A 26,117-nucleotide genomic window follows, 5' to 3' on the forward strand; every position below is an offset into this window, starting at 1 on the left:
CAGGAAACATGGTAGCATGGTGCTGAAGCAGTAGTTGCAAGTTCACATCCTGAAATAAGATAAACACTGGGAATTGCATAAGTCTTTTGAAACCTCAAAGCCCACCCCCAATAACACACCTCCTCCAACAAGGCCACACTTCCTAATACTTCTGTCCTTGTCACTGTTCTACCGCTGTGAAGACACCATGACCAAGGCAACTCATATAAAGGGAAGCATTTAATTGATGGCTTGTTTACACTTTAAGGGTCTTAGTCTATTATCATCATAGTGGGGAGCATTGCAGCGGGAAGCATGGAGGCAGGCAGGCAGGCAAGTGCTGGAGAAGTAGCTAAAAGTTATATCCTGATCTGAGAGAGAGACACTGGGTTTGGCATGGGCTTTTGAAACCTCAAAGCCCACCCCCAGTGACACACTTTCTCCAACAAGGCCACACCTACTCCAACAAGACAATACCTCCTAGTCCTCCTAATCCTTCCGTGGATCCAGACATAGAACTCTCAGCTACCTCTCCAGCCCCATATCTCCCTGCCCACCACCATGCATATCAAGTTGCAGTAAGACTAGGCACCTCCTCTCCTATTAAGGCTCGACAAAGCAACTCAGTAGTAAAACAAAACACAACAAAACCTTGGAATACAATGAAAGCAGTCCTGTGAGGGAAATTTATAGCTCTACATGCCTACATTAAAAAGTCAGAAAGAGCACAAATAAACAACTTAATGATACAACTAAAAAAAAAAATAGAAAAACAAGAACAAACCAGACCCAAACACAGTCAACTATAAAAACTAATAAAATCAGAGCACATATTAATGAAAAAGAAACAAAGAAAACAGGATAAAGGATCAATGAATATGAGAAATGGTTCTTTGAGAAGATAAACAAGATGGACAGACTCTAGACCCAACTAACTGGAAGAAAGAGAGGACCCAATTTAACAGAACCAGAAATTATCAAGGAAGCATTACAGCAGACACTAAGAAATTCAGAAATTAAGCCGGACGGTGGTGGCGCACGCCTTTAATGCCAGCACTTCGGAGGCAGAGGCAGGCGGATCTCTGTGAGTTCGAGGCCAGCCTGGTCTACAGAGCAAGAGCCAGGAAAGGCACAAAGCTATACAGAGAAACCCTGTCTCGAAAAAACAAAAAAAAAAAAAAAAAAAAAAAAAGAAAGAAATTCAGAAATTAGAAATCCAAGAATAAACCAAGCCCCAAAGCAGGGGACCAGAAAAAATAATTAAAACCAGGGCAGAAATTAAAAACAAACAAGAAATTACAGAGAAGCAATGGAAGGAAGAGTAAGAACTTGGAAAAGATAAACAAACTGACAAACCCTCAGCCAAATTGCCCAAGAGAAAGTGAGCTTAACAGGTACCAATGAAATTCATAAAAATCGTAAGTATACTCTAAAAACCTATACGCCACTAAAATGGAAAATCTGAACTCAATGGATGACTTTCTAGATGCATGTAACATGCAAAAACCAAGGTGGAATAAGAAGTTTAAAAATCTATAACTAACAATGAGATTGAAAAATTAGTAAAAAAGAAAAAACAGGCTCTTATCTACAAAAAGTCTACCGGAAAACTTTTTATTTGACTTTTCATAGGGCTCTTCAAAAGGCTTATTTAAAGCTGGGCGGTGGTGGTGCACACCTTTAATCCCAGCACTCAGGAGGCAGAGGTAGGTGGATCTCTGTGAGCTCGAGGCCAGCCTGTGTAGACAAATTTCTAAATGGTTTTATTAAATAAAAAACACAGAGCCAAATATAGAGGTGAAAGCCACCCCACAAACCTTACCTCACCAGCTCTGCAGCTTCCAAATGCAAATGCAAAGCTGTCTACTTTCTGTCTACCCATGCCTTTATATGCTTTGCTTTTCTGCCCTCTCCATGGCTCTTAGCCCAGCTACTTCACTTCCTTGTCACTGTCTGTCTGTACAGACCTCCAGGTCTCTATGGTTGGTACAGGGATTAAAGGCATGTGTTACCATGCTTGGCTCTGTTCCCTAGTACGACCTTAAACACACGGAGACCCTGCCTGCTAAGTGATCAGATTAAGGGCGTGTGCTGCCTGACTTTGTTTCCTTAAAATGGCTAGCCTTTTCCCCCAATCTCCAGGCAAGCTTATTTATCAAAGCACAAATAAAATAGCACCACATTTCAGCACAAATAAAATATCATCACAAGCCTGGGCTACAGAGTAAGTTCCAGGAAAGGCACCAAAAGTACACAGAGAAACCCTGTCTTGAAAAACCAAAAACAAAAAAGAAAAGGCTTATTTAAAATTGTGTCTAATAATTGAATACAAAATACTTTACTTCTACCATATGACAGCTAATAATATCAAAAACTAAAATTGACTGAAGTCATCTTATCCTAGTATGTCTTCCCCAAAATTATATTTTGTTATAAGTAGAATGCTTGAAAGATTGTCCAATATATTTTGTTATAAGTAGAATGTTTGAAAGATTGTCCAATAGTACTAAAAATTTTCTTGTAAATGATTAACTTTCTCTTTTACAATATATAACTTTAAATTTAAAAATAACTTTTAACATAGAACACAAGCAGTAATCAGACGTGCCTCAAAGATGTATGTGCAAGAATATATATTGGTTCATGATTTCAAGAGTGAAGTAAAAACATCTAGCAATGAAGGTGACTTACTTATCATACAGCCATCAAATACCATGTGCTTATTAAATTTTGTGTTACAAGATTTTTAATGACTTGGAGAAATGCTCACAAAATTTGAAATTTTCTTATAATGAGAGTATGGCTTCTACTGTGTAGAGAACACGTAGACGTTTGTATATGGCCACGGGAAAAAGAAAAATCTAGGTGAAAACTCAAAACTATTTTTGTAGTTACATCTTTAAAACCGTGATCATTGGAGATTTTGGTTATTCTCTTCACTTAACTACTGTTGAATGTCCATGTCTTTTTCTTCATCTAAATAGATGAGTGTTGGGTAGACCTGAAATGATATAGAAGAGTAAGGGTCAAAAGTAAGTATGATGACTATGATGGCCAGTGTTAATTGTCATCTTGACAGAATCTAGAAGCACCTGAGAGATAGCCTTTGGACATGTCTGCAGGATTTTCTTGATTACATTAATTGAGGTGGGAAGAACCACCCCCTGGTATGACACTATTCCCTGCTGAGATCCTGAACTATATGGATGGAGATGGGGAGCTGAGGAGCAGCATGGATTCATTTACCTTCTGGTTCCTGGTTGTGGATGCAGTATGACCAGCCGCTTCAAGCTCCTACTGCCTTGACTTCCCCATCATGATCAACCATATCCTCTAATCGTCAGCCAGGATAAACCCTTTCTCCCTTAAATTGCTTCTGTCCAAGTATTTTATCACAGCCATGGGAAACAAAACTAAGAAAATGAGTCTTATACGAGCTTTAGCGTATCAGCTTCCATCTCTAACAGTGCATTATCTTACTGTCCACCTGCAGTCTTTCTTTGTGGACCACAACAGTCGAGCTACCACTTTCATTGATCCCCGAATCCCTCTTCAGAATGGCCGCCTTCCCAGTCATCTGACCCATCGACAGCACCTCCAAAGGCTCCGGAGTTACAGTGCTGGAGAGGTATGCTCCCTATGCCCTGAATCATTGTGCCCAAGTCTTTGCTCTTCTCTGGGGCCAGAAAAAAAAATTAATTTCTTAGTTTTCATGATCTAGGGTTGTCTGTCCCATGAGAGATGAAGGCATATGCATATTTTTGCAATGGAAAAATGAGTGATCATTGTGGGGCACCTATGTAGTTACCTAGATATGTCTCGGGCTGCCTCCTTCTGTTCCTTCCTTTGTCCAAATCACCATTAACTTATGTCAAGATCTCTCTCTCTCTCTCTCTCTCTCTATATATATATATATATATATATATATATATATATGTAATCAAGAGAATCCTATTGCCAACCAGTTATCTGAAAATGCTACTAAAAGGGCAAAATTCTGATATTCAGTACATGACTGATTTAGAATTTTACCTTTCCATAATATCCTGGAGAGAACTTCAATACAATCATGAACTAAGAATTGAGAGGGCAAAGAAAAGGAAAAAAACAAGAGGGAACCAGGCCCTAATATTAGTACTCTGCCCCATCCTATAGCCTCTTCCCTGGCTTTATCTTCTTTTACCACTTACGATTACTTCCTGCTGAACAATGAAAGGCTACTGCCTTTTTGAAGGACCATACTCATTACCTTTCTAAACTAGACCATGTATCCCATACCAGCTCCTTTCTCCTTTTCTCAAGCCAAGAATCAAAGCATTGCTCTTTTCTACTTCCAATCCATTCTGAATAGTGTTATAGGAAATCCTCCTTTCATTTCTGACTGGCAACTGTAAGGATCTGAGACCTCTTTTCATAGAAACACCAGGATCTCAGTAGATGTGGCCCTGAGATCAATTTTCCTGTGGAAACTTAGGGAAGTGAATTACAATGAGGTAAAACATGAGAACAGCCTACAAGAAGGATCTCTCTACCTGTCTATTCTACAGAACTTCACTCTGGGTAGACCTTCCATGAACATCTAATGAGAAACTGGAGAGATAGTAACCCACCTAACAGCCACCCTCCAGAATGTTGATTTAGAAGAACAGCCATTGGCTGCTTTCTTGGGAAAAGGGTCTCATGGGCTCTGAGAAATACAATTGTTTCCTCCCAAGGGAACTCATGGCTTAATGCCATTGTGACAAAATGAACTTGTCTTTTGTGAAACTTCTTGGATGTTACTGTTTTAGGAAACTGCTGAAGGCATGTTACATCTTTCTTTCTTCCTACACATAAAATGAGCATGTGGTTACATGAAGAAGAATGTTATATATCTCCAAACCTTATGCACATAGATGTCAAGACCATTAAGATTCAGACATATTCTCAGACTACAGAAAGCAATATCCCAGCTTCCTAACTCACTGTGTACAGCATCCCTCCCTGGTAGCACTTTAATAACATTTCAAAGGGTAAAGTTTGTATTTTCTTAAGATTCTAGAGGATAAATTCAAAGTTCTGTATCAACTTGAACTATTCCATTTTAATTTCTTAAAATACCCAATGTTTTTAATATTATTGAGGCCAGGTCTGTATTAATATAGAGTTACTGAATGTAGTAAGAAAACTGGGTCCTACAGACAAATTTACTAAAGACATAGATCTCTTACAATTGCAAGTGATTATCTGAAAATGTAAATATTAAAAATGTTTGCAGGCCAATAAGATGGACTTAGCAAGAGATGAAGCACTTGGCCTCAGGTCTGATAACTGAGCTTGACCCCACAAAGTGGTAAGAGAGAACTGGCTCAGGAGAATTGTCCTCTGAGCCATATGTGCATTGTGGCATGTGCCTATGTACACACACATGCACCTACATATGCACACACACACACATACACATGCTCACACACAAAAATAAGTAGATGAGCAAATTTTTTTTTCAAACCTCTTCTATTCTAAAAGAAAGATTGTGGCCAAGGGTACCACTTGCATTACTTGTAAAATATATTGATAAGTCAGAATAGCTCCAAAGCAGTTCATTTAATAACATTATTAGTGGCAAGCTGTCATCTTCATCAGCCAAAAATTAGCTGAAGGATTATCCATGGTAATAAAAGGGTGTTCACATGCACCACCCACCTTTCTGTTTCCTAATTCATCTAATCCCCGTGGACCCTATTGATCATATTTTCAAGTCCCACCCATTTATCTCCTTATCCCTTCTCTTCTGGTAGCTTTGCCTTGACACAGGAGAAATCAGGATATGTAACAGAAAGAAGCTAGGAGGCAGAGAACGGCTGATACAAGGATGGCACATTAGAAAAACCAGACTCAGCCTCTAAGGAAACAAGTACATGTCTCCTCTCACAGGAGCTCACGGTTTAGGGACCGAGAGAGGAGATTCACGTGAGTCTCCCTCGAGTGTTAGTGCTTTGGCACTGCCAGCGTGTTGTCTCGGGCTAAGTTCTGGCTCAGCATTAGAATCTCAGCGTCCTTTTCTCTCCTGTTACCTTCTTCCCTTAAGTCCCCCGGTCCCTTAACTGTAGAGGAATAGTTCCATCCAACCACTCCATCATCTAGCTCAGGTCTGTAACCATCCAGTACCAACTCTTAGCATTTCTACAGGAGAGCCTGCAGGGCCTAAGTGCTGATCGCTCTAGTTTGCTTATAGTTGGCCAAGGCATGTGCACCATCGGCCATCTGCCTTTGGAGTGGCTGAAATTCATTTGGCTCCTTAAACTTTTCAATCTGGGCTAATTTTCCCAGTAACCATGTGAGCTCAGAAGTAAGCGCCATTTTTCTCTGAAGCATACCTGTAAGAGTTAATTCACCATGGAGCCAGGAATAAGGAGGGGACCCTTTCTGTTTAAAGCCTTATTCATTTCAACATAACACACCAAGTTACAATACCTTCATTTAGAATGAGACAAAAGGGGTCTCCTGAATTCAGGTCACCAAGTTTTCTCAAGCTCAGATTTCAGATGTATCTATTTCTACAATTTCTGCAAGTCACTCATCCACACATAAATGATATTCAAGAATTCTGTCATTGGCATATATAAAACAATACATTAATGTGAACTGGAATAATTCCCTACAAGGAAAAGGCCCATATCATTTCAGTCTCAGAAAAGTTTTTACATGTTTATTAATTGATGAAGAAAATATGGGAACTAATACTGCATAACCCCTTTAGCAAAGTTCTTCCACTGCTTTGAGTTGTGTCCCTTTGCTTGAGATTGATGTGTGCTGCTACAGCACCAGCTTTGAAGGCTGATTTCTAACCACACCAGCTGAGAAAAGTTGAGTGCAAAGTGAAAAGTCCACTTTGTGGCACAGAATCTAATTCCTTGTCTCTCAAGTAAGCTAAAGGCAATGGGAAGGACCAGAAGGGGAAAAGGTGATGGATTCACAGCCTGACTAGAAGAGAAGCCAAGAGAGCTGTGGTCACATAGTGAACTGGCAACACTCTGTATACCAGGGCTATATTGTTTATGTCACTAAAGAGTATGGAACTATGACTTAAAGTTATTCTAGCAAATGCCAGATCTTGCGGGGGAAGTGGTTCTTTTGTGACTAGATGTTTAATCTCTTTTTAAGTGTCTTGACTAAGTTCTTTTCAAAATTCATAAATATATTGAAGTTTACTTACCATGCTATTCAAATATTACACTATAGCTGATATACCTGATACAAATTCCAAAGTGGAAAATCTGTACTGTCTTAGTCTCTTTTTTCTGTTTGTTTATTTTGTTTCTTAGACAGAGTCTCACTCAGTAACCAAGACTGGTTGAGAACTAGGCTAGCCTCCAACTTCTTATCCCCTGCTTCCATTTCCAGACGTCTAGGATTATGGCCATGCACCACAATTCTGGGTTTTAAGGTCTTAAGGAACAAAATATATATGGACTCATGATAGAAAAATCATTATCATGTTTTACCTTAGAGGATTTATTAATTTTCAAAATTGACCTATGTTTCAATTAATCATCATACATGTAGATATTAAGCTAAGCAAAGATATTTTCACAGGAGATTTTGCCAGATTTTCCAACACAAATCAAGATATTGGATGAAGTCTGGTAGGGATTTGATATAAATAAACACATTACAGGCAAATATTAGTTAAAATCCCAGTTCTCTCTCACACAATTGAAAACTTCAGACAAATTTAGTTTTTATATAAACTTAGATTTTATATGTATAAAATTGTGGTAATCAAAATACAATGTAGAAAGAAACCAGAACAGTGATTGGAATGATAGATGCTAAACCACGATGGCCATTTGAGAATAGTCAACATTACCTAAGGAGCAAGTGCATCCCATGTTTGCTGTTGAGGTTCAATGCCAAATCTCTGAAAAGAAAATCATAGACTTAAGTTTCTATTAGTGATTACAGAGAATTAATTTCTCTGTTTCTGGCCAGTACATTGATTAATATCCATGACATTTGACACAATCACTTTTACAGAACATAATATAGCATACCCAACATTCCCCTTACTCAATGTTTAATACTTGCTTGGCTTTCATCACTTTAAGGATTTTAAATTTATTTCCTGAATCTAGGAGATGCCAAGATGTTTTTAACTTTTCAAGCAGGAAAAAAAAATTGTTTTAAAGGAAAATCTGTAATTAATGACAGATTTCCAATCTTCCACTTTTATTTTCAATTAGGCCTCAGAAGTCTCTAGAAACAGAGGAGCCTCTTTGCTGGCCAGGCCAGGACACAGCCTAATAGCTGCTATCCGAAGCCAACATCAACATGAATCATTGCCACTGGGTATGTATCCTCAGTCAGTGAGCCTCTAGTAACCCAATACAAAGGGCCCTACCGTGAGCCCTTTTAACAGTCCTGCATTTTCTTTCTCTCTTTTTTTTCTTTTGAGACATGTTTTTACTGTGTACATTTAACTATCCTGGCACTTACTATGTAGACTAGGCTGTCCTAAGACAAGCAAGATTCGCCTGACAATCCAGTGCATCAGCATGCCTGGCCTCTCCTCTTTCATGACACTTCCCAACTTTTGACTCTCTTTCTCCTCATTTCCATTAGTCCTCTCTTCTAGATCCTCATGCCCCTTCTTCTTCATTTTATTCAAAGTCAATTAAACCCAGAAATACAGGATTTAAGTGAAACAGTCGTTTCATTTTCTTGTTGCTATAAGTGGTTTTGCTTTGTTTTGCTTGTTTGTTTACTGTTATACTAAGAATTGAATGTAGAAGATTATATATGCTAGGCAAATACTCTATCGTTAAGCTATATCTCCATATTTTAATTTTTTGTGACACAGCCTCACTAAGTTGCTAAGTCTGGACTTCCTCTATAGCCCAGGCAGGCATTGAATCATCATGATCTCCCTGTCTTAGATGTCAGCATGGACCTTTGCCACTACCCAGCCTCATGGAGGTGTTGATTTTTAATATAGTGATTTAATTTATCTTTAAGAAGTTTATACATGTATACAACGTGTTTTGAACATCATCTACCTACCAGTCTCCACTCCAACTCCTCTCAATCCCTCCTCATGTTTAACCCTCTGTGTCCAATTAGTGCTGCCTATATACACATGGATATGGGGCCATCAGCTGGAGAATATGCAACCTACCAGAGGACACACTACTGAAAAATTTGACTCTCCCTATCCTACCAGCCATCAACTGCTAATAACTCTTCAGTTAGGGATGGGGCCTCATGAGCCCCTCCCCATACATGCTGGAATGTTGACTGGCTTGATTTTATTTGGGTCTTGTGTAGGCAACTACAGCTTCTGTGAGTTTGTAAGTCCAACGGCCCTGTCATATCCAGAAGACATTGTTTTGTCCTGTCTTCCCCAATGTCCTGACTCTTAGAATCTTTCTGCCCCATTTTCTGAGATGTATTATGATCCTTGAGTGGAGGGAGTGTGTTACAAATGTCACACTTCGGGCCGAGTGCTCCACAGTTGCCTCTTTGCATCTTGAGCAGTTATGAGTCTCTGCGGTAACCACCATCCACAGCAAAATAAAAGCTTCTCTGATGAGGAGTGGGAGCTGCACTCCTCTCTGAGTATAAATAGAAATATTAGTTGCGGGCGGTGGCGCACGCCTTTAATCCCAGCAGAGGCAGGCAGATCTCTGTGAGTTCGAGGCCAGCCTGGTCTACAGAGCGAGATCCAGGACAGGCTCCAAAACTACACAGAGAAACTCTGTCTCAAAAAAAAGAAAGAAAGAAAAAAGAAATATTAAAGAGGCAGCTTGATACTGTACCCGTTTATCAACATAATAATGGTAGGTTCTCCCCCAGGGTTATGACCTCCCCAGCTATGACCTCCCCATATTCTTCATCAGGTTTAGAATACCAGACTAGAGTTCCCTCCAAAGATCAGGTCCTAAGCCAATTTTATAAAGTGGTTGATGACCCTCTGTCATATTCATGCCACTATTGCAGCAGTGGGAATCCTTGGTTGACAGCTGGTTAAGATGGCAGCTCTGTGTACTCTAATCTATGGCTCCCTTTCCGTGGGTGTGTGAGGAAAGCTTGCACAGTCAGCATTCCCAACCTCAACTATTTAATTTCAGAACACTTGTATTAAGCAAAATGAGGTGAGAGAGTCTGAATAATGTGTGTTTTCATCCCTATGACTGGAAAATCCACACATAGTCATGGCAGCAATTGTCAAACACTCAGAAAAGGATTCCTTTGAACCCGCAAAGGATCTTTTGTCGCAGTAACTTGGGGAAAGAACCACGAAGGCTAGACTAAATACAGAAGGCCTCACAGGAGAGCTGTTCTGATCTCCATCTTCCATCTAAGTGTGGATGACATAGCGCCCTGAACACTGCCTGTGGTTCGCACATTACTGCTCAGCCTTGATCACTCTTACTTATCTTTGAAGATAATAAGGCTGTTTTGTTCTATTTTTATGCAAGTGCTTCATTTCCTTAAGAACACTTCAGATGTCTACATTATTCCCTAGGATCAAGTGGGCATTTTATAATCATCTACCTCAACCACTGTTCTGCATTTTTTCTGTTTCAGCATATAATGACAAGATTGTGGCATTTCTTCGCCAGCCAAACATTTTTGAAATGCTACAAGAACGTCAGCCAAGCTTGGCAAGAAACCACACCCTCAGGTAGGGTTCATTGCCCATCCCTAGAACATTTGATCCTTCCAGTCTTTTTCCAGGTTGAAAAACAACACTATGCAGAGGGACCCGTTGAGGCTTATGACACTTTCCATTCCTACGTAGAAGTTTTAAGTTGACTCCTGAAAAGGAAGGGTCCAGTGTTCTGGAAAATTTTTCAGAGAAGGTAGCCCAATCCTGTTACATAGTGTTAAAATTATTTCCACTGATTTGAAGGAAAACAAAAAGGGAACAACATAGTTTTCATTAAAGATTACTTATATAAAGCACTATCTAAATTACTTTTAGTTTGGAAATGTAATTGTTTAATGATAAAACAATTAGGTGACAATCTTCAAAACTAAGCAAACACAAAGTATTATGCATATGCTAACTACTTAAATCCTAGTATATGTGTCATGTTTAATATTTTTTCTTTTTGAGATTATAATATAATTACATCATTTCCCTCTTCCCTTCCCTCCCTCCAAACCCTCTAATATACCCCTTCTTGCTCTCTTTCAGACCCATGACCTTATTTTTTCATTATTTGTTGTTACATACATATATAAATATACATATATTTTCATAAATACAACCTGTTCGGCCTGTATAATGTTACTTGTATGTATCTTCAGGGCTGGTGATTTGGTATTGTATAACTAATTTCTGTGCCCTTCCCTGGGGAAGACTGTTTCTCCTGCTCTCAGCATTCCTTAGTTACCTGTAGTTCCTCGTCTAGGGTGGAGGCACTGACGTCATCCCTGTTCAGCTCATATTTAGGCAGTTACATTGATGAGACTGTGTGAGTGTGGCTTCTAACATTCCTAGGAGACAGCAAACTCCCTGTTCCATCTACTCTTCTGCAGTGATCTCTGAGCCTTAGTTGCAAAGAGTTGTGTTGTAGATGTATCATTTGGGACTGGGCTTCAAAACTCTGCATTTTGACTGGTTGTGATTTTCTGTAATAGTTTCTACCTGTTGCAAAGAGAAGTTGCTCTGATAAGAGGTGAGGACTATGCTTATCTGTGGTTATAAATACAAATATTTATAATGTAATCAGGGCTCATACTGGTTTAGTAAGGTGGCAGCTTTCGATTCTCCTCCAAAATCTGTGACTTTCTGAACCCTGAGCAGATAGCTAGGTATGTGATGACAATTAGTGAAAAAAAGAGGACGAGAATTTGAAAGGGACTAAGGAGGACTATATGAGAGGGTTTGAAATAAGACAAGGGAAGGGAAAATGATATAGTTATAATCTCAAAAATAATAGTAATAATAATAATTTTAAATTTTTGGATATGAGATCACCAAAGAGTCTTTGTGCCCCAGTAGCAATTAGCCAACCTTTCTAATAATAATAATCAACCACAAATATCACTGTATTTGTACATTGTAACTAAATATGCATTTCAGAGTTATCTATTAAAATTGTATGTTCTCTATCAAGAATTCTGTTATCTAGGTTCGAAAGGACTTAATTCGGGCATTGTCATTCTGCACAGTTGGCATTGTTAGAAGACAAGTGGGGAGTCGAGTTATTTTAGAAAAATAATCTCCTGTCTCACTAAGTGAGTAGGATGAAGAGTGAAGCATATGGCAACAACATCTTAATAAATAACACAAGATAAAAAGATAAACTAGATCACAGTCAACATTAATAGTAAAAATTAACAGTGACAGGCACACTTTACAGTACACAAATTCTGTTTGTAAACAAAAGTTCATTCCAGAAAGACGAACTCTTCCTACAGCTCACGGTCTTCCTTCTGCACAGATAGGGGAAACCCCACAGCATGGGCAGTGTCCTCTAGGTCAGTGTTTTTCAAATCTGTTCAAATGTTAATGAATCACTTGGAGCTCTTGTCAGAATGCAGATTTAGATTCATGGCTCAACTTTCAATATTTGTTTTCACTTTAAAAGTGGTGTGCTGTGGAAATAAAAAATCATAAATGTATATTTATATACCATCTAATGTGTATTATAAGTGTTTTAGGTAGATAGTTAGTAGTATTTTTCCTTATGACTTTTTCAGACATCTTACTGTCATTCTATCTTCCTTCTGTATTCATCCCCCTCCCCTTTCCTGATTAGAGTTTCCTTGTCTTTCCCATTTCCCCCATCAGATCATTTGTACCCTGTTTTTCCCCTCTCTGTTGCTGACTCTCACCTCAGGAATAATCCCTTTTCATTTTCCTGGTTTCTGCAGTTACTACAGGATATGTACTCACATCTAAAAATTTGGTGCTCGAAACCTCAAATGAGAGAGATCATGCAATATTTGTCTTTCTGGCTCTGGGTTACTTCACTCAATATGATCTTTTCTAGTTCCAACCATCTACCTGAAATTTTCATGGTTTCACTTTTCTTTGAATAGTCTTCCATAGTGCATAAGTACCACATTTTCATTATCCATTCATCAGCTAAATAACATTGGACTGTTTCCATTTTCTATCTATTGTGAATAAGCAGAAATGAACATGATTGAACAAGTACCTGAGGAGTAGGATGTCCAGCCCTTCGGGCATATACCAAGGCATAGTATAGCTGGGTCATATGATGAATTCATTTTTAGCTTTCTGAGAATTCTCCACATGATTTCCAGAGTGGGTTGGACCAGTTTACAATCCACCAACAGTGGATAAGAGTGTCCCTTTCCCCCTGGCCTCTCCATCACTTATTGTCAGTTATTTTCTTGTTCTGTGCCATTCTGACTAGGGTGAGACGAAATCTGAAAGTTTTTTTGTTTTTCATTTCCCTAATTGCTAGGATGGTGAACATTTTTTAGAGGTATTCCTTATCCTTTATCTTTATCCTATATACTATATTCTTTATCTTTATCCTATATCCCGTATCCTTTATCTTTATCCCATATTCTATATCTTTTCTATTTTGAGAATTCTTTGTTCATGTCCCAGGTCCATTTTTTAATGAGTCATTTGGTTTTTTGACTATTTAAGTTCTTTATATATTTTAATATTGATCCTCTGTAAGATATATAACTGTCAAAGTTTCTTTCTGTGGGCTTCCTCTTCATCCCATTGATTGTCCCCACATGATTTCCATCTTGTTGAGCAGATCTTAAATCCAATTACACAGCTGTTGGTTACTGCCAAGGTATGAGTGACCCATGACCTTAGGGTTATCGTGCCAAGCTGGTCCTTAGAGTTATCATGCCATGCTGGTCCTTGTGATTCATAGGCTTCATAACTGGGTAGGACTATTGGTTGCTTCCCTCCTTTGGAAGCTTTCATGGTGCTTTCTGGTACCATGAAAGCTAGCCCTCAGGGAGGAAGCTTTCAGGTCAGATCTCTCAAGGTCCTCTGGTTCCCATTTCTGAAGTATATGTGGCATCTTTAGCAATTGGGCTTACCTTTCACCTCTTCAGGGCAACCAAGGGCAGTAGCAATTGCATGTTTGGGGAGTCTCTTGGACAATCCTGACCAGGAACTCAAAAGAGGACTTCTATGCCTGGTTTGGGAGGGGGGTTGTTAGATGGTCTTTGGCTCTTGAGGGAGCATTGTCAGCCCAGAAGAGAAAATTCCCATTTAAACTATATGCATATTTATACACTGACTTACTTACATGTATTATAGGTATTTTTAGGTAGATAGTTAAGGAGATAGACTTCTGTCACTCCCTGAAAAGTATGTAGACCAGCCTGATTTATTTTCCAAACCCCAGTTAGAGAAGCCACTGTGAACATCCCCCAGGTTTTGCTTATAGCAGTTATTGCAGTGGTACTTTACCTTTACCAAGGTTGGATCCCAAAGCATGCCCTGTTCAATAACATTTTAGTAGAAACCCCTTACCTTTAAAAATCTCCTTTCTACAATAATAGTTAAAGAAAAATGTCTTCAATTTTAGAGGGAGTGGAGATGCATGGGAGTCATTAGAGGGGGAGAGTGGTGGAAATGATATAAGTACTCATATATTAATGCTGTGGGATGTTCTGTATGGCAAATGTGTTGCTGATTGGTCAATAAATAAAACACTAATTGGCCATTGGCTAGGCAGGAAGTATAGGCGGGACAAGGAGGAGAATAAAACTGGGAAGTGGCTGAGTCAGAGAGACACTGCCAGCCGCCAAGATGACAAACAGCATGTGAAGATGCCGGTAAGCCACGAGCCATGTGGCAAGGTATAGATTTATGGAAATGGATTAATTTAAGCTGTAAGAACAGTTAGCAAGAAACCTGCCACGGCCATACAGTTTGTAACTAATATAAGTCTCTGTGTTTACTTGGTCGGGTCTGAGCTGCTGTGGGACTGGCGGGTGAGAGAGATTTGTCCTGACTGTAGGCCAGGCAGAAAAACTCTAGCTACATATGAAATTCTCAAAAAAAGAAGTAAAATTGAAAGTTTTAATAAAATACCCATATTTATGGAGTCACTGTCAGAGAGAAAACAATGTTGCATTGACCGTATTCCTTACTGGAGTAAATTCAGTGAAGGGTATATAAGATCTCTTTGTATTTCTATTTTTAACTATACATGTGCCTTATTTCATATCAAAATAAAATTTTAAATTAAGAAGTTAAATATTTAAAAATTAATTAGTCCTTAAATCTTCCCCAAGTTTAACTGCAAAAGGCAAGAACTAACTCATTCAAAGCATTTATATATAGAATGGTGACTGAGAGTAGTGGGGTTGGTATTATCAGGCAAGCAAATTGAAAAGTCAATTTGAGCAAAATAAGTACTTCTTACCTATAGACTTACTTGAAATGATTTTCCAGATTAGAGTTGGAGATCAGAATGGGTAACCTGTAACTAAAGAAAGATAGATTGAGGTCTACACTTTGACTAAGCCTGAAGGCCCTTGTCATTCTAAAGCCTCGGCTCCCTCTGTTCCCAGTGTGGCATTATACATTTTTATCAGGTACAAGATTTCTCTAGAGACAGCCTCCACTTTGTCCTCTTTTGGCCTCCAATGTACCTTGAGAGGTATTTTCCCAACTCCCCATGGCCTTATTGTGTTCTTTTCTATCTCAGTCAGACTCTGACTTTGCTGTGCTCCTCAACTTCTGCCTCTGTGAGAGTCTCAGAAAAGCCACCCCTTACAAAGCATCCTGAGAATTCAGATGATCCTTGAGCACTATGAAATGCACCAGATGCTGGGGAATGCCATTAGCCACATTGCAAGAAAGGATAAAAATAAATCTAAAATTATTTATTCCCTAGCTTTTGAGTTGATAGATAATTCCCATTTTCTTTTCAACTTTGGTTCTAGGGAGAAAATCCATTATATTCGGACAGAGGGTAATCATGGGCTTGAGAAATTGTCCTGTGATGCAGATCTAGTCATTTTGCTGAGGTAAGGGGTTGGACCTGAGATCTTCTTGAAAAGCTACAGTACAGCATGGGTGGAGAGGTTGGAGAAGGGTTTGGACCCACCCTTAAAACGATGAGAATCAGTTTCTGTTTGCTGTAGAAGACCTTAGAAGTAGAGCTTCTGTCCTTGATGGACAGCCCTTGCTGTGCATCCTTGTCTCCAGATGTACAACTGCAGCATCAGGGACTGTAAAGTTCTTGATGGAGACTTCATTGTAAGGTTCATAAAGGCTTGAAGAACCAGAGAATTTGTAAGCGGGGATTCTAACTGCTCTTACTCAATCTGTGCATGCTTTCTCATGGGGCAGACAACTAACTTTCCTCTTTTTAACCTTTACAGTCTCTTTGAAGAAGAGATCATGTCCTATGTCCCCCTCCAATCTGCCTTCCACCCTGGGTATAGCTTCTCTCCCCGCTGTTCACCCTGTTCCTCACCCCAGAACTCCCCAGGTAACTTGAAATTCTGGCCTGGTCTTACCTAAGTGGTCATGTGTGTTTTCACCCACTGAAAGGGAATTTATGACAGGTGTGTGTGTGTGTGTGTGTGTGTGTGTGTGTGTGTGTGTGTGTCTGTGTTCTCTCTTCATCCCTTTCAATTTCTAATCAAAAGTGTACTCTAAATCAGGTATTGACAAACTGCTGCCTGTTTTTATAATTTCTCCAAGCTACACTGGGACTTGTTTATGTTTCTAAATGATTGAGAAAGAAAATGAGATCGAGCTGAATTTGCTAGCCCAAGCTAGCCTCAAACTCATGGCTATCTTGATCTAGTCTCCCAGATACTGAGATTACAGGGGTGTTCCATCATGCCCAATTGAAGCACTAAAACCAAACCTCAGTGTTTCTAAGTAATGATTCTAGGAATCTTCCCATGCTTGTTCATATTTGCGTTTTCTGTGGAAGCTTTCATACCTACCGCAGCAGAGATGAGCAATACTAGCAAAAACTGTGTGGCCTGAAAAGCCTAAAATATTTACTCTTTGTCCCTTAATAGAGGTGGGTCCCCACCTGGTCATTGCATCCTAATGGCTATTCCAAGTATTTCAAACGCCTTTATTACGGGTGAAAGAAAATTTACACAGTAATTATGTGAACATCCCTGTTTATTTTAACATAAAGAATTAAATGTTAACTATCTGATATTGTGAGTTATACGGTGTCTTCAACGTTTTTCAGAGTTGCCTAATATTTTGATCATATAACTGTCCCTTCTAAGAATGTTGCTTTATACAAACACATATCACAGAAGACTATTTATGGCTATAAGACTATTATGACTGTTTGAAATTCTGTTCTAACCCTAAACCCATATTTGTTGAATGATTTTTTTTGATGAAACTCAAGGAAGGCTTTTTAAAATCAAGTGTTGTAAGCCAACCCAAAGACATATCAATTTGATATTTATATGCTGAGGAATGGCTGCAGGAAAAAAACTATTTTCTGTAGTTGAATCCTTATTTCTTTAAGAATAAAAAAAAAACCTTTGTACTTACAGCCATAACACTGTAATTCATGGCATACAACAGTGTCCCATCTACGCTGAGGTGTTGAGGCAGAGTTCACTGGCATCACACACCGTGACAAAGTGCCAAGTGTGCATGTGGCGTGTTCAAACCAAGGCTGCAGGGAGGTTCTCTGAAGGACAGGAGAGAACTGCAAGGCGTGCTGAGGATTTATTTGAATTAACTTTTTATTGTTGTGTGTTCAGAAAATTCTTCCACAGCTTCCACATTCAGTTACACAGTTTATGAAATACTGATCTAATAAAAGACCCTAAATGCTTGAGTCCTAGTGTGTATAAGCATGTTTCTTTTCTTTCAGCATCAGTGTCAATGCAGAAGCATGGAATATACACACACTAAGAGCCTCTTGCCTCATGCTACCTTCAGTCTTTTCTTGTGGCAGCTTACAAGAAAACTTTTGTCTAGTTCATTTTATGTTAATACTCTCAAATTACCCAAGTACTAAGCAAGTCAAGGTGATTCCCATAGAGGTGCTTTTAACAGAAATACAACTTAAATAATTTAAGTGGAAGATACAAACATTCCCATCAGAATCTACTTTTTATTTTTATTATTTTACTTCAGTTTAATATAAAAGTAACTGAGAGTGGTGGCAATGAAAGTAACTTCTTAGGCGCCCACAAAGGCAAGGAACATGCTTCAGTGGGTATTTGCTCTACTGTAACTCTGCACACTCGTTCTTGGATGAAGTGATGATGTGAACTGCCTGTTTCTCTCTACAGGTTTACAGAGAGCCAGCGCAAGAGCCCCTTCACCATACCGAAGGGATTTTGAAGCTAAGCTACGCAATTTCTACCGAAAACTGGAAGCCAAAGGATTTGGTCAGGGTCCGGGTAAAATTAAGTGAGTACCTAGTATGTGGCCCTAAATTAAAGGAGTAGCCTTTCTTCTCTATTCACTTTTTGCATCATTGAATATTGGACATGCTAATATGGTAACACTCATGGCCTGAAAGAGATGAATAGGAAAATTAGGAAGTTAGAAGAGAAAAAGAAAAATGTTCAAGTAATTGGAAGAAAGAGAAAGGAAGGAAGGAAAGGGGAGGAAAAAGAAAAAACTGTAAATTTAAGACAGAGGTACACGGCATCAACAATAGACCTCTTCAGAAAACAAAGACCCTTGAACTAAGCCAAAATCCTCTATTTCCATTCATGTAAGAGTAATCAAGCTGGGCAGTGGTGGTCCATGCCTTAAATCTCAACACTCAGGAGTCAGAGGCAGGCAGATCTCTGTGAGTTCGAGGACAGCCTGGTCTACAGAGTGAGTTCCAGGAATGTTATATAGAGAAACTCTGTCTCGGAAAAAAAAAATGAGTAACTGAGGCAAATTTTAATTCATTTCTCAGATTTGTGGACTCTTAGCAACTTTGCAATGAAGTCCAAGTAGAAGAGATGTTACCTGACCCCTAGGTTTATTATTTTAGTTGAAAAGCTGAGCTCAAACTTAAAATCCTAATTGAAGATACCTCCTAACCTAAGAGACATGATACCAGTCGACAGAAAACAATTCCAAATACAGTTGGGCTAGGTGTGTGTTTTGTCCTATAGGTATTTGATGACTGAAAGGGGAAAAAGTTTAAAGACAACTACCATAGGAGTTCATTCATCGACATTTAGTTAAAAAATACCCCAAACCAGGGCATGTGTCAGCAATTTGAATATATCAAGCCTAGTACCACACTGATAGAACCTCTCTTGTCCTCTCCTCTCTCATCAGAGAAGCCAATGAGTGAAGCATAATATTGAGCACTAATGACTCACATACAACTGTGCTCAGCACCCTGACTTCAATGCTTCCATTCACCATCACCTTTTCTTCTCAGGCTCATTATCCGCCGGGACCACTTGCTGGAGGGGACCTTCAATCAGGTGATGGCATACTCCCGGAAGGAGCTCCAGAGAAACAAGCTCTACATCACCTTTGTTGGCGAGGAGGGGTGAGGCACCAGGAGCTTCATTCAGATAGATCAATGTGGGGAAATCAAATCCCAGGAATGAGGGGTTATTTTTCTCAAGGAAGAATAGAGTGGCTACAAACATTGGTCTAAAGTGACTCAGAGCATATCTTATCAGTAAGCTTTTCTCTCCCCGGGAATTCTCAAGCCTTGTTCTTTAAAGAAAAAAAGAAAAAAAGAAAGAAAAAAGCGTGAGTTATTGGCATGTCCCAGAGTCTGAGATCCTATGTCCAAAGTATAATATAAATTAAAATCCTGGCCGGGCGGTGGTGGCGCACGCCTTTAATCCCAGCACTTGGGAGGCAGAGCCAGGCGGATCTCCGTGAGTTCGAGGCCAGCCTGGGCTACCAAGTGAGTCCCAGGAAAGGCGCAAAGCTACACAGAGAAACCCTGTCTCGAAAAACCAAAAAAAAAAAAAAAAAAAAAAAAAAAAAAAAAAAATCCTGAAACACTGGACATTTACTTTGTAGGTGTTGTAAATTCCTGAGGTGAGGGAACCTCTTTCTTCCAAAATGCATATATCAAATTATATACCAAAGTTTTTGTGTGCTTATGACTTCATGAATCACCTAAGCATGTAATGTAACTACCTAAAAGGCAAATGAAAATGTACTTGTAAGCTTGTATGCATATATACATACATACAAACTTACACACAACACACACGTGCACAAATATACATACTTTGGTAGGAAATTTTTCTTATGTTCCCACAATAAGGCCTTGTTTGTAATGGGCTAGGTGTGTGTTTTGTCCTATAGATATTTGATGACTGAAAGGGGAAAAGTTTAAAGACAACTACCATAGGAGTTCATTCATAGACATTTAGTTAAAAATACCCCAAACCATGGCTAGGTGGTAGTGGCCCACACCTTCAATACCAGCACTTGGGAGGCAGTGACAGGTGAATCTCTGTGAGTCTGAGGCCAGCCTGGTCTACAGAGTGAGTTCCAGGACAGTCAGGGCTATGCAGAGAAACTCTATCTTGAAAAGCAAACAAATAAACAAACAAAAAACAATTACTACACCTTCATTTTCTACTATAAACGAATACTTCCACTTGGAGTTCACTAGAAAGAGGAGAGACTGCCCTCTGTTCTCAGACCCCACACCTGAGAGACCTCACTAGGATCTGGATAAGAAACTATCACAAAAGCGAACTTCCTGGACCTGTGTTTCCTTTGCAGCCTGGACTACAGTGGCCCTTCTCGAGAATTCTTCTTCCTTTTGTCTCAGGAGCTCTTCAACCCTTACTATGGACTCTTTGAGTATTCTGCAAATGACACGTACACAGTGCAGATCAGCCCCATGTCTGCGTTTGTAGAAAACTATCTTGAATGGTAAGTTAGTCTCTAATTTTCACTTTCTTGTCTTCAAAAACTGTTATCCTTTTTTTAGTCAAAGTCAGCAGCATTTCTCTCAAGTAACTGCATTTGGAGCAGTGAGCCAGGAATAGTTGGATCGTAAGAGTAGATAACAGAACCACAGAAGCCAGAATGTAAGATAAATCACCAAAGACATTGAGGTTATAACAACTGTCAAGTGGTATAAGATAGAATAATTGCCTAGATAAATACTCCTAGAAGACATAGATTACAAAAATTGAGAATATCACTGGAATCACAAATGGGCCACTGAATGCTTCTCAGAGCTATACATGGTTTTAAAATTCTCTTACCTTGAACCAGTATGCCTTTAGCATTGGATTTGTATTTTAAGGTAAATAAATTCCCTGGGTCAGATGACCTCTATGCAGCCTTCTGATTTGAATATTCAGTGTTGCTTTCATTGGCTTCTAATAAGGAATTCTATTACCAACTATGGATATGTGTGTGAAGCTCTGTGGACTCAGTACCTCACATGCTGTGGTTGAAGCCTCCAGAAATCCACATTGGAACTCTTAGTCACAGTTTCCGGCTGTATCACCCCAGGCCTAATTTGATTTCCCCTCCCCCAGCTCCTCTGAGATCCTGCCCACCTCCCTTCCCATCCAAATCCACACTCTTCTTGTCTCTCATTAGAAAACAGACACCTAAAGAATTACAATAATATAAGATAAAACAAGAACAAACAAACCAGAATAAGGCAAGACAAACAAACAGAAGAAAAAGAGCAAAGAAAAAGCACAAAAACACGTAGATGCAGAGACACATATTCATATACACAGGAATCCCATAAAAACACAAAACCAAAAGGTATAATATATATGCAAAGGACCTGTAAGGTTAAAAAAAGAAAGGAAAAAAATGCCCTCGCAAAACATTATAAGACAAAGAGCCTCCAAAGATAACGTTGAGTTCATTTTGTGTTAGCCATCTACTGCTGGTCATGGGTTCTTCCCTTAAGAGTGGTTTGAATCCTCTGTGAGACTCCACTGGAGAGAAACAACGTTTGATTTCTGAATGGTTATCAATTGGAGCAAGCTTCTGCATTACGGATGTGGGCTTGTGTCCACTTCTTCTCACGGCACTAGGATCCCATCTGGCGCAGACCCATGCAGGTCCTGTGCATGCTGCCACAATCTCTGTGAGTTTCTACGTGCTTCAGCCCTGCTGTGCTTAGAGGGCTGTGTTTCATTGGTGTTCTTACAATCTTCTACCTCCTCTTCCGCAGTGGTCCCTGAAATCTGGAGGGGGGCATTTGATGGAGACATTCCATTTAGAACTGCATGTCTCAAGAGCTCTCATTCTCTAAACATTGTCTAGCTATGAGCCTCTGTATTTGTTCCTATCTACTAAAGGGCAAAGCATCTCTGATGATAGGTGAACAAGCCACTGGTCTATAAGCATAGCAGAATGTTGTTAAGAGACATGTTGTGGCTATGTTCAATCATCAGGCAACCCAGGCTATTGCCAAGGCTGTTGGTTGCTCTCCACACACGAACAGTAAAGTTCTATTGCTGAAGATAGCACCTACATAGCTCATTGAACATGGAAAAGTCAAGCTGGTGCTACCCAAAGCCTTCACCCCTATGGACTAGTGTTCATGGTGCTGGAAGATTCTCTGCATGCTGCCAAAGATGAGAGGTAAACACCAACCCAGGTACAAAACCCTTAGATCTATAGTAATGATCTGCCTGCAAGATGTACTAGGGCAATAGTGGCACAGTACTTGTAGGAGTAACCAACCAATATCTGATTGGATTTAAGGCCCACTCCATGATATAAAACCCATACCTGACACTGCTCAAGTGCCCATAAAATATATTTTGATCATGTCAGGCATGGGTTCCAGCACATGGAGTGGGTCTTAAATACAATCAAAAAGTGGTTATTTACCCCCATAACATTTGCACTATTATCACATCAATATATATTGCAGGCAGATTGCTTTTGTAGATCTCAGGGTTTGTAGCTGCATGATACTAATGATTAATTTTATCCTCTGGCAGCATGCAAAACAAGTTCCAGTACCAGGAACACTAGTCAATAGGGGTGAAGCTTCTAGCCCAAAATCTCCATATTCAATGACATAAGTAAGTAGTGTCTCCAACAATAGGTTCTTACCATCAGGTTGTGGAGGGTAACTAATAACCTTGACAATATCCTGTGATGTCTGTCAGGGGTTGTAGGACCCATTTGGCCAATGACTCACCAGGATGTAACTTATTCCTAGCACTGGAGGTTTTACTTAGTGGCATGAGATGTCGATGGGGGGCATTTTCTCCCCTATTATATAATGACTTCACATAAATTACTTTCAGGTGTGTATATATTTTAGAAAGTTTCTGCAATAGTAGGTTTCAATATAGCTTGTCTAAAGGCCTTACTGTCAGTTGTTCCTCCCCATATTCTCTCCTTTTTATTGTCCTCCTGCCACCCTCCACCTTTAATCCTGCTAGTCTAGTTTCCTCTCTGTCGCTTTGTAACATTATATTCTATTTCCCCTTCCTCGGAAAATCCCCACTTACTCCCTGACCCCTTACTAGCTACATAACTTCTGGGATAATTCTAAATGAAACACACATATCTAAAACTTAAGAGGGAATGAAGGGCGAGGGTCGAGGGAAAGAGAGTTTGGGGGAGCGGGAGATCCCAGCTGGATCAAGAACAGAGAGGGAGAACAAGGAATAGGAGACCATGGTAAATGAAGATCACATGAGACTAGGAAGAAGCAAAGTGCTAGAGAGGCCCACAGAAATCCACAAAGATGCCCCCACAATAGACTGCTGGCAGTGGTCGAGAGACAGCCAGAACTGACCTACTCTGGTGATGGGATGGCCAAACACCCTAATTGTCGTGCTAGAAACCCCATCCAACGACTGAGGGATCTGGATGCAGAGATCCACGGCTAGGCCCCAGGTGGAGCTCCGGGAGTCCAGTTGGCGAGAAAGAGGAGGGTTTATATGAGTGAGAATTGTTGAGACCAAGGTTGGATAAAGCACAGGGACAAATAGCCAAACAAATGGAAACATATGAACCAATGGCTGAGGGGCCCCTAACTGGATCAGGCCCTCTGAATAGGTGAGACAATTGATTGGCTTGATCTGTTTGGGAGGCATCCAGGCAGTGGGACCAGGTCCTGTGCTCATTGCATGAGTTGGCTGTTTGAAACCTGGGGCTTATGCAGGGACTCTTGACTTAGCCTGGGAGGAGGGGACTGGACCTGCCTGGACTGAGTCTACCAGGTTGATCTCAATCCTCGGGGGAGTCTTTGCCCTGGAGGAGAAGGGAATGGGGGTGGGCTGGGGGGAAGGTGAGGGGGTCGGGAGTGGGGAGAACAAGGGAATCCGTGGCTGATATGTAAAATTAAATTATATTGTAAAACAAAATTAAATTTAAAAAATTAAGAGGGAAAAAAATGAAATATTTGTCTTTTTGGGTTTGGGTTCCCTTACCCAGGATGTCTGTTTCTAGTTCCAATTATTTACTGAAAAAATTCATTTTTTATATCCTTTTATTTTGATCTTTCACTTTTTTTTTTTTTTTTTTTTTTTTTTTTTTTTTTTTTTTTGGTTTTTCGAGACAGGGTTTCTCTGTGTAGCTTTGCGCCTCTCCTGGAACTCGCTTGGTAGCCCAGGCTGACCTCGAACTCACAGAGATCCGCCTGGCTCTGCCTCCCGAGTGCTGGGATTAAAGGCGTGCGCCACCACCGCCCGGCTGATCTTTCACTTTTTAAATTGAAATAGAATATCACATTTCCTCTCTCTTTCCTCCCTCTAGTCCCTCCCAGTTAAACTCCCCTAAACCTCTCCCATGCCCCAACATCCTCAAGTTGATAGTCTTTTTTCTTCCATTATTATTTTTACCCATGTATGTACGTGTATGCACAAATACATATCAATACAACCTGCTGAGTCCATTTTTGCTGTTTGTGTATAAATAGTTTCAGGCTGACCACTATGCATTTGTCAACCAATAAAGAAGATCATCCCTAAGAGAAGCTAATTCTTTAGTTCTTTGTCTAAAGATGGAATCCCATGAAATTTTTGCCTTTCCATATTAACATGTTCATTGATATTATCATTGTTCTGGTTTTGTTTATGCAGTCATTTCTAGGAGAGATTGTTTCACATCAGACTTCCTGGTATTCTGGCTTTTACAATCTTTCCACTTCTCCTTTGATGTTCCTTGAGCCATAGATTCGGGAGCTGTAATAAATTTTATCATTGGGATTGGGAGCCCCATGATCTGTTGTTCTCTGTATTCTAACCAGTTGTGTTTTCTATGGTTGTCTTTGATTCTTTGATGGGGGAAGTGGTAGCTATACTTATCTGTGGGTATAAGGATAGGATTTAGAACATAGTAAAGAATTATGCTAGATGAGCAAAATGGCAGTAACTTTGCTAAGGTAGTCTGTGATTTCAGTAGCCCTGGAAAGCTGACTAGGTTTCCAGCACCAAGCATTGATTTCCCTCCTATTAAGTTGGCCTTAAGTCCAATTAGATAGTTGCCCATTGCCACCAACATGTGAGTGCCACTTACTGCACCATTACGCTTATCTTGTCATGCTAGTGATTGCCATGGTTCATAGGTACTGTATAGCTGAGTAGCACTGTGTAATTGTTTAGCCCTTACTTGGCAGGTTGCATATTTTTTGGAACCATGTACATCTAGACTTCAGGAAAGTGGCTTTCAAATGAGATATTGTGCTGTTTTTATTACTATAGCTCTGTAGTACAACTTGAAATCTGGAATGGTGATATCTCCAGCAGTTCTTTTATTATTCAGGATTATTATAGCTATTCTGAGTTGTGTTTCCATATGAAGTTGAAGCTGTTTTTTTTTCTTCTAATTCTGTGGGAGGTCTTTCCATCTTCTGATGTCTTTTTCAATTTCTTTTTTCAGTGCCTTGAAGTCTTTATTATACAAGTCTTTACATTGGCTGTTTAGAGTTATTTTGCTGTTGTTCTGACTTCTTTATCAAGATGCTTGTCATTTGTGTATAAGAAGACTAGTACTTTCTATATGTTAATTTTGTGTCCTCCTACTTTGTCCAAAGTGTTCTATCAGCTGTAGAAGTTTCCTGGTGTAGTCTGTAGGGTCATTTACATATAAAATCATTTCATCTGCAAATAAAGATACTTAGACTTCTTCTCTCCCTATTTGTATCCCCTTGGTCTCCTACAGTTGTCTTATTGCTCTAACTGATTTCAAATTGTATATTGAATAGATATGGAGAGTGTAGATATCCTTGTCTTGTTCTTCCTGGTTTGTGTTTGTCTCCATTTAA

The 26,117-nt window shown here is 39.6% G+C and overlaps 1 protein-coding gene across 7 annotated transcripts in view; it reads left to right on the forward strand.

Annotated features, from left to right (window-relative positions):
* The window catches only part of Hecw1 (HECT, C2 and WW domain containing E3 ubiquitin protein ligase 1), a 293,914-nt gene that overhangs the window by 220,648 nt on the left and 47,149 nt on the right, over positions 1–26,117 (forward strand). For all 7 annotated transcript variants that reach the window (XM_052729794.1, XM_052729793.1, XM_052729799.1 and 4 more), the window contains 8 exons: positions 3,473–3,607; positions 8,202–8,307; positions 10,546–10,642; positions 15,868–15,951; positions 16,309–16,418; positions 18,214–18,334; positions 19,314–19,427; positions 20,633–20,785. In XM_052729794.1, coding sequence (XP_052585754.1) covers positions 3,473–3,607; positions 8,202–8,307; positions 10,546–10,642; positions 15,868–15,951; positions 16,309–16,418; positions 18,214–18,334; positions 19,314–19,427; positions 20,633–20,785 — 920 coding nt within the window. The remainder of the gene's footprint in view (positions 1–3,472; positions 3,608–8,201; positions 8,308–10,545; positions 10,643–15,867; positions 15,952–16,308; positions 16,419–18,213; positions 18,335–19,313; positions 19,428–20,632; positions 20,786–26,117) is intronic.

The sequence above is a fragment of the Peromyscus californicus genome, unplaced genomic scaffold (genome assembly GCF_007827085.1).
Source record: "Peromyscus californicus insignis strain IS unplaced genomic scaffold, ASM782708v3 Scaffold_8__1_contigs__length_139910024, whole genome shotgun sequence".
Taxonomy (NCBI): Eukaryota; Metazoa; Chordata; class Mammalia; order Rodentia; family Cricetidae; genus Peromyscus; species Peromyscus californicus.